The 9,286-nt window shown below is 43.4% G+C and overlaps 1 protein-coding gene and 1 long non-coding RNA gene across 3 annotated transcripts; one reads left to right on the top strand and one right to left on the bottom strand.

Moving 5' to 3' along the window:
• Nucleotides 1-560: 560 nt before the first annotated feature.
• LOC146706709 (uncharacterized) lies at nt 561-6,593 on the bottom strand. The gene is made up of 2 exons (XR_014921614.1): nt 6,534-6,593; nt 561-1,134 (listed from the first exon to the last, which is right to left on the bottom strand). It is a non-coding gene; the product is annotated as an uncharacterized LOC146706709 (long non-coding RNA).
• LOC146706708 (zinc finger protein 277-like) lies at nt 5,214-8,754 on the top strand. Of its 2 annotated transcripts, none has more exons than XM_085464929.1 (6): nt 5,214-6,072; nt 6,593-6,806; nt 7,082-7,170; nt 7,284-7,366; nt 7,602-7,693; nt 8,051-8,754. In XM_085464929.1, the coding sequence occupies exons 1-6, from the start codon at nt 6,045-6,047 to the stop codon at nt 8,292-8,294; spliced, it is 750 nt and encodes a 249-aa protein (XP_085321055.1). In that variant the 5' UTR covers nt 5,214-6,044; the 3' UTR covers nt 8,295-8,754. The 2 variants fall into 2 exon arrangements, 1 of the variants encoding a protein (XP_085321055.1); XR_014921605.1 differs by having other exon boundaries at nt 5,224-6,072; nt 7,602-7,760; nt 8,051-8,095.
• Nucleotides 8,755-9,286: the final 532 nt, after the last annotated feature.

Below are 9,286 nucleotides of genomic sequence, written 5' to 3'. Positions count from 1 at the left end.
CCCAGGGTCCATGAGCATTTATGACTCTTGTTATATGATATGTGTTTGTTTCTGCATTGTGCTGCTGTTCCTGTGTCTATGATGTTGGAGACCTCACCTGCTCAACCGCCTGCCATAACCACGCCACCATCACTTTACCTACCTGTTGCTGCTGCATCACCGTCCAATCTACCCCCAGTGGCTGCTACACCACCATCATTTCCACTGCCTGCAGCTGCCACACCAGCACGGCCTGCGTGTCACAAACCACCTGCAGTGCTTCGCCATGGGCCATCGGAGCTCTTACGTGGCTGGACCTACTACAAGGCTGTCATCAGATCACTGGCCGGCCACCAGAACTGCTATGCCACAGCTGCCAGACCTGTGGCAGGCCGCTCGAGCTGTTTTCCTGCCGTCACCGTCCATCGGGCCAGCTGCCAAAACTGTGGCAGAACTGTGGTTGATTTTTTCAGTTTTTTGGGGACTGTTTTGACAGCGCTGCTGGACGTGCGGTCGGACTTTGAAACCGTTGGGATTAGGGGCTCTGTTTGCTAGAGGATTTTGTTTTTGCACGGAGAGTGCGGAGACTCGGGAGCAGAGTACAGACACTTGGGAGAAGGCGCGACACGGGAGTCGTGGGAGCGCACTGGAGATTTGTTGTGTGTTACATTTACTTCACTGTAAATCAACGCACTGTTTACTGCACAGAGTCCAGCATTTAGGTCCTTTCTCCCCCACAGTCTGCCACACAGACCGTGACATTCTCAGGTCTCAGTATTGCAGCATGCTACCAAACAACGAGTAAAACATTACAAATAACTACAATTAATAGAACAAGAAATTCTCAAAAATAAGTACTGAAATATGCAAAAACATAAATAACAATCACAAATATATAATATTTATATTTGGTTCTTCTTTATTTTAATGACTATTTACAGATTTTCACTGGAGGCATCAAAACTATGGATGAACACATGGAATTAAACCCTCGGCCTTCTCTCAGCGAGCTTCATGCTGTAGTCACCTGACATGGTTTCACTTCACAGGTGTGTTAACTCCAAAGCTGGAATCCTGGAATTTCTTGCCTTCTGAATCTGGTTGGGACTAGAAGTCAGGGTGGCACGCAGTAGGGCTGCACGATATTAGGAAACCCTGCGATGTGCGATAACTGCGATCAATATTGCGATAACGATATGACTTACGATAAAATAAATAGCAAAACAAACAAAAAACCCCGACCACATAATTTACGTTTTACTGCAACAGTTTTATTTAAAGAAAGCTGCTGTATTAGCAGTGTAACAACAAAGTGCACTTTAACATTGAAACATTGCCCCCATAAAAATTTTTGGGTCTTCTTTAAGATCCCAGCTGGCCAGCACCTCACGTAATACACGGGCTATATTTTCACTAGTGTGAGAGTTTGGAAAACACACAGTCTCTAGACACCGTGTTTTCAGTTCAAAGTCTTCGGTGAGGAAGAGCACTGTGAAACTCATATATGGCTCCGTTGTACGACTTGATCATAGGTCTGTAGCATAGTTTTCAGCTTGGCTCAGTTCAAATGTGACGGTCTTGTGTAGGGCTGGGTATCGTCCATGATTTCTAGAATCGATTCGAATCCGATTCACAAGGTCCTGAATCGATTCGATACACGATTCGATTCAATTTGATTCGATTCGATTTAAATCTGGGAAATTTTGCCTCAGTCAGATTATAATTCAGATCAGTACATTTACATATTTTTGTATCTATAAAAAGGAAGCTGACACACGCAAGACTTTATCACAGGTGTGAGCGTCACAGCAGAGGCCTTTGTGTCAAAGTAGCTGAAGATAAAACACAGAAACACATGAAGGTGGTTTTCCTGGCCTGGATTTTATAAAAATATTCTGCAGTACATCAAAAACGAAAGAAAACCATTAACCAGCTTATGAACATTGCCTCTGAAGTTACAGCGGTTTTATTAGAGACAGCGTTTTGCATCATTTTAAAAAGTTTACATTTGTTCAGAAGCCTGTTGAACGGCAGAAATTAGGTTTTCTCTTTGGAAGTAAGTAAAAAAAAACATCGGCCGACAGGCTGTAAACAACAGTAGACTTGTGCGTAACAACCAAGCAAATAATGCAGAAAACAGATTTCGGGGACAGACGGGAAACTGTTCTTGAAGTACAGAGAGAGAGAGAGAGCTGTGCATGAAGTGTGATTTTATCCTGGTGGAAGCAAAACAGCAAAAGTCAGAGTGAATCCATGACGATGTTTATGTGAAGCGTAGTTTGGATCTTCTTTTGCTGCTGGTTCGGTCAATATTGTTTGGAGAGAGATCAAACTAACAGCTTTAGAATCTGTGCAAAAACGGCATGAACACAAAGCGCGGACCCGCCGAAACATCAGAATCAGCGAGCTGTCGGCTTTCAGCCCCGAGCGTGTCCGTGCCGTCGGGTGAGAAAGTCACATCTCACTGATCCTGATCCGTCGGCGCTTTGTGTTTACGTCTCTGTGCAGAATCTGTGTTCTTGCTCTCATTCACTGTTTTAAATGTTTGGTGGTTGTCAAAATTTTGTGAAGTTTCACCTGAGATTCTGGAATTTCAGGCAAAATACATTTATATTAAAAAAATCAATTCAGGATTTTAATGAATCGATATCACGTTATCCAAGCCAGAATCGATATTAATCGATGAATCGATTATTAAAACCCACCCTAGTCTTGCGGCATGTTTCGTACATTTGTGGAATGGCGACATGGGAAAAGTAGTTTCCTGAGGGGATGCGGTATCTCCGGTCCACTTTATGTATCAGACTGGTGAAGCCCTCCCTGCTAACTGTATTTATAGGCAGAGATGGGCAGTAATGCGTTACTTGTAACGCGTTATTGTAATCCGATTACTTTTTTCAAGTAACTAGTAAAGTAAGGGATTACTATTGCAAAAACAGTAATTAGATTACCGTTACTTTCCCGTAGGAACGCTGCGTTACTGCGTTACTAAAACCGTGATTTTTTTGCGAGAATGTCTCATGACAGTGACGTAAGCGAGTGCTACGGTTGTGACAACAGCTGTGTGCAGATCAACAATGGATAATATATCGAGTGCAGAGAGAGTATGAGCGTGCAGCGTTTAAAGCGTGGAAGTACTGACCTTACTTTGAGTTTGATTCCATAAAAAGTGACAAAAACATTAGTGTCCGTTGTGCGTGGGAAGAAAACTTCTTTTTACAGCGAAAAAAACCCCTAAACTTCCAAGCAAGCTCCGAGTGCGCTATGACGTAATGGAAAATTCACAGAGAAACTGCCGTATCCTTCCACTGACCGCTGCGGCACACCTGCACCAGGGTAAACCTCCGCCTACCCAACTCCTGCTGTACAGGTGAAAATAGAGCAACAGGACCGCTAGTCTTTGATTTTATTTATTTTCTGCTGTGTTTTACTTGCATCTATTTGAAAGACTGAGTGTAAACACAAAAAAAATATATATTTTATGTGCTGGAATGTGCAGAAAATAGGTTTAAATATTAAACAAATTTCTTCCAGTCAGAGAATGCTGCATATAATTAAATTTTTGCTTGATGCATAAAGTTAAAAAGATTAAAATTAATAAAACTATAAAAGTTTTAAAAAGAGACTTTTCCATTTGATTACATTTTGTATGATGGATTATGCAGAAAAAGTAGAATTGGGCTGAAAGATCTATCGCTTTATCACCTATTCAGGTTGTAAATCGTGTTTTTAAAAAGTAACTAAGTAATTAATTACTTTTGAAAATAAGTAATCAGTAAAGTAACGGGATTACTTTTTGGGGGAAGTAATCAGTAATTAGTTACTGATTACTTTTTTCAAGTAACTTTACCAACACTGTTTATAGGCATCATGTCTTTGTCAAAAAATGTGTAATGGCCTCTGTTATTTCTTTGTAGCGCTTCCACGTTTTCTCATAAGGAGTTCCACTTGAAAAACTCGGATGCAGAGACGGCCGTTGGACTGCGGGGCTCTTTGTCTTAACATTAGCAACATTAGCTAGCCCTGTCTTTCTGGAACTCTTCAAACAGTTCTCTGTGGTCGTGTTGAAGATGATGGTGGAGTCGTGTTTCCTCTGGTGGTTGCCACGAGTGTCCGGCAAGTTTTGCAGAGCACCTGTGTTTGGAGAACGTCGTCTTTACCAAATCCAAAGTACCTCCAAATAAGCGAGGTACTATTTTTTAGCCACGAGTTCATAGTCAGTAGCGTTCTCGTCATGCGTCTCGCTCTCAGCCATTACAACTCCGACTCGTCGCTGCAGCGTTGTTCGCTCCCCACCTACATAGGAGGCGGGCCTCTAATCCATTTGATTGGTTAATGCCGTGAAGGGCTCTGTTCGACTGGTCAAATGTGTAAAGGGGTTTCTTTGATTGGCAAATTCTTTAAAGCACGTGCGTAAACATTTTAAGGTACCCAATTATCGCGGTTTGCGCCGTCTTTTGCAATGGGCCCATCGCACAGGCTGATATTGCGATGACAATAAATTTTTTATTTATTGTGCAGGCCTAGTACACAGCTGACAGCTCTATTTGACAACTGTTAGAATTCATATTATGGCAAGAACCAATCAGCGAAGGAAACAACAGTCTGTCATTTCTTTAAGAACTGAAGGTCAGTCAATCCAGGAAATTGCAAAAACTTCACAAAAACCATAAAGCGCTACAAAGAAACTGGCTCACACGAGGACCGCCCCAGGAAAGCAAGAGCCAGAGTCCCCTCTGCAGCTGAGGATACATTCATCCACCAGCCTCAGAAATCACAAGTTAACAGCTACTCAGATCAGAGCGCAGATAAATGCCACATAGAGCTCCAGTAACAGACACACTCTACATCAGCTGTTCAGAGGAGACTGTGTGAATCAGGCCTTTATGGTCAAATAGCAAGCAGAGGAGATTAGTTTGGGCCAAGAAACACAGGGAATGGACATTAGACCATCTGTGCTTTGGTGTGATGAGTCCAAATCTGAGATCTTTGGTTCCACAAAGGTGAACGATGGTCTCTACATGCATGGTTCCCACCATGAAGCATGGAGAAGGAGTGTCTGGTAGTGTGTGCGCCAGTGAACATGAACTTTTAAAACTCAAAATATTTTTTTATATACTGGTTAAAAGTGTTTGTGAAATACTTTGTTCTTTATGCTGGACTAACAAACTGCAGTCACAAAGACTGACTGTGAGCACTTTTCAGTGATTACAGAGTCATAATAACGTGTCATATATGAGATTATCACCATGGCATGACATCACATCATGTATGTATTTGCAATATTTAAAAAAAACAGCTGACAGTGTGTTTTCATATTTTCATTCTGTGCTTAAAGGGAGAAAGGTTTATTATTTCTGCAGTATTGCTGTCATTGCTTTTATCTATAGTTTTTTTTTGTTGTTGAGAATAACAGAGTGAGTCAGACTGCAGGATGAACACTGAGCTGTTTGTGCCCCCCAGTGGTCTTTGACCACAACGTGCTTCCAGTGAATTCCCGAATCCAAGCTGTGTGTCATCAGCAGCCACTCCACCTTAAAACTGACTTCACGTATAAAACTTGGGTCATTTATTTAAGAATTTGCACCATATCCAGCCTTCTTGTGCCCCCCTGTACAGAAACTCAAATGTTATTTTCAGACTTTTATTTTAGGGAGCCTTACACCTGTACACATGGTACACATTCACAAATAACGTTTCATTTAAAAATTTGTAATAGAGGGGAGGACACATATGCTAATGTAATGTTAATAAATGGGTATTTATGAACACTAAACTTTCATGTTCAGAGAACACGCTCAGCTATATCTTGAGGATCTGAGTGTTCATGTGATTTATATTCTTTGCTATATATATGCAACAACGTCCAACGTTACATGTTAGTCAACTTCATTCACATTAATTAACCTTCAGCTATCGAAACTTGAGTTTTTATATTTCCTTGAACCACTTGAATGCACCTTTTCTAATTCGTGTTTTACCGGGGGTCCGCGAAGGCGCTTCGTTGGCATTTTACGGCCTCCGATTGGTTCGATTTGTGTTATTTGCACCACGTGACACCAGACATGGCCGCCAGCGAGCCGAGTAAAGACGGTAAGTGTGACCTTTTAAACGTGTCCGCGGCTTTAATGCTGATATCTGGTGGTCTGCGTGCAAAGGTTTGGGTGTCGGTGACTCTCCGAGTCTGTGGGAATCCACAATCAGCAGAAAAAAGGCTAAAAAAAATCAGAAAAGCAGGCGGGAACCCGCCCGGCTAAGCTAGCAGGCTAGGAAATAGCTGGGCTGCTAACTGTGATTATACAGCAATCTCTATATTCAGTCAGTACTGAGTCTGACAGCTGTGAAGTTTATTCAGGATTTAACAGCGTGTAAAGTCTGAGTTCGATTAATGAGTTATTTAATTCATTAATTAATTTATTTTTTTACTTTTAGATCATAGTTTTGTCCCCACGGGTGATGAAAATAATTGTATACAGACAGATTTTTGTAGATCAGAGGGAAATGCTTCTTCATGCCAGGCTGTACATTCTCGCTTCCGCTTGGTTTTGACTCACCTGGTCTGGAGTAGAGTGTGTGTGGTATATAAGGTGTAGTCTCTCTTCTGCTTTCTCAGGTAAGGACAGCATTCTGGAGCCGCTGTGTTTCCCCGATCAGCCGGCTGACATCTCCAGCTCTCCCGGTGTTCAATGTCCCGGCTCCGAGCCGCTGGTCTGCCTGTTCTGCTCTGAGTCCGTCCCACCGCCGCGGAAAGACGTCCTCCTCAGACACCTGCTGATGGAGCACAAGCTTGTCATCGCCGACGTCAAACTCATCGCAGACGTCCCAAAGTACGAGCCACACATGCTCCGGCTCACTCGTTTAACTCTCGGGAACACGTTTGGATGTTTTTAGCATTTGGAACTCGATCATTTCACCAAAGACTTCCTGTAATTATTTGGGGTGATGGGGGGGAAACCCTTACCTTACAAGTATAAATATATACAACAAGTCCAGCATGTCCACGCCTGCTAGTGTGCTGCTTTTATGAACCGTGACGAAGTGTTTCTGTGCGCCGGTAAACCTGGCTGTGAGTCGGTTTTTACTGACGAGTTTCCTCCATCAGGTACTTGCTGTACTGGAAGGGCAGATTCCTCGAGCAGCCGCTCACAGATTTCTGCAGCGTCATCAAAACCAACTCCACGGGCCCAGTCGGTGAGTTCACTCAAACCCACAGAGGACCTGACCTTTCAAAGTGAACCACGTACACTTCCTCCAGCTCTGATTAATGACTCATTAAAAACTCTTCTTCCTCGCTGACCTGACAGAGAAGCAGGAGGACTACTTCCTGCTGTGTGACGTCCTTCCAGAAGACAGAGTCCTCCGAGAGAAGCTGCAGCAGAAACGACTGGTGAGGAGACGTGACACTCGGAGCATCCTGAGTGAATCTTGTGCTGCTGGAAGTTTCGTTTCTTTTAAACTTTGTTTTGAGGCAAAGTCTGAAAATCAGGAAAAATCAGAAAAATTGCAGATTTGAGTGATTTGACACGCTTTGTGTCGTTGTAACCTCTGCACTTTAAATATCTGAGCACTCTGAGGTAGTTTTCTGAAGAATTCCTCTGAGCTCTTCTTCTGTGCTCCCACAGGAGGAGGTCCTGGAGCAGCAGCAGAAGGAGCGAGACGACAGCAGCTTCCATCGTCTCTGCATGTTCTGCAGCGAAGAGTTCACGGGAAACAGGTAACGCGCCGCAGGATTCCCATCAGTCCTGGAAACCTCACGTGTGTTAGATGAAAGCAGACAGAAGGTAGAGCTTCCTGAAATCATGTGACTAAAAGCTTCTTTGCTTCCTGTAGTCATCCTCTTATGATCCAACCCCCAAAAAGCTGCTTTTTACGCATAATTCCATAAACATCATTCAGTGACATGTCTGAGCCTGAACCAAGATACTGAACCTTGGATTGTCCGTCCTGATAATATTCTTATTTACTGTGTCAGCCTGGATGCAAAAGTTTCAATCAAGTCCACTTCCTAGTCCTCCTCTGATCCTGTGTGAATGCTTTCAGTCTGCTCGTTTCATCTCTGTATCGTCCGCAGTGATTGGTCGGACTGGCAGGCTCATCCGGTCTCTGCAGTGTGTCTGTTCTGTGATCACCAATCGGAGACGTTGGAGCAGATCTACGCGCATATGAAGGTACGGGAACGTAGAAGTTTCAGAGAAGGAAAATATCGTTTTCTGCTTTTCATCCCTGAAACGATTCTGCAAAGGCTTCTGGGAGAACGGAGACAGTGCACACTAACAGGAAACGATCTGCTTCCTGAGGTCTCTGCAAACATATGAATCCATCGTTCGCACAAAACATGGATTTTACTCAGAAAGTGCCCTCACACACAGACGGACCGAAGCTGAAGAGCTTTTAAAATGAAGCGCCTTTTATTTTGAAAAGTTTCCAAATAAATACATGATTGTCAAAACTTTAACGAGCAAATAAAAATGTTTCCTCGTTGTTGGGTCTGTTTCCACAGGCCCCGCTAGTTTAGAGACTTATTCATCATGAAGGAAACAAGACATAACAGAACATCTTCAACCGGTTTTTCACTCGCTAACGAGGGAAGTCTTTGGTCAAGAACCAGCTCTTGGAGCCCACGCCCCTGTCCTGTCTCAGGCCCGAAGTCCTTCAAAGAGCAGCTTCCCCCGTAGCTATTTATTGACATGGCAGTTACAATACACAATACAACACAAGCACCTCCCACGTAAAACCCCCCAATGGTTCTAAGACAAGGGTGTGTGTGTGTGTGTGTGTGTGCGCGTGTGTGCGTGTGTGCGTGTGCGTGTGTGCGTGTGTGTGTGTGTGTGTGCGTGCGTGTGTGTGTGTGTGTGTGTGTGTGTGTGTGTGTGTGTGTGTGTGTGTGTCATAAAAGCAGGAAGCTCACAACAGATCTGTCAGGATGCATCTGCAATAAAAGCTCCCCCAGCACAGAGTGGCTGGAGAGGTCAGAGACAAAGGAACGTCTTGATCCTATAGGTTGAACTCAGACCGTACAAATTTAAGAAACACGATGACAACATTCAACAATTAGACTTAACACTCGTGAACAATAAATAAATCTAGGATTGGACGTCGACTGCAGTCCGATTTTGTCGTTGATTAAACGTTCTGGTTTAAAGTCAGAACCAGTTTCCCAAACGTGACTCTAAGTTTGTGCTCACGAGTGACGAGTTTACCTGAGAGGCAGAAAAGTTTCTCTCTGCTTTCTGGTTTTGTTATTTATGAAGTCTGTAACGGGCGTCGCGTGCGTGACCCTGACATCTTTCTGTTTTGTGTTTGCAGG

The sequence above is a fragment of the Copadichromis virginalis genome, linkage group LG7, assembly GCF_057382275.1.
Source record: "Copadichromis virginalis isolate Kocher_CV1m ecotype Utaka linkage group LG7, C_Virginalis_male_GT1.1, whole genome shotgun sequence".
Taxonomy (NCBI): Eukaryota; Metazoa; Chordata; class Actinopteri; order Cichliformes; family Cichlidae; genus Copadichromis; species Copadichromis virginalis.
Note: the sequence above shows the minus strand (reverse complement) of the source record. Positions and strands in the feature narration are given on the sequence as shown.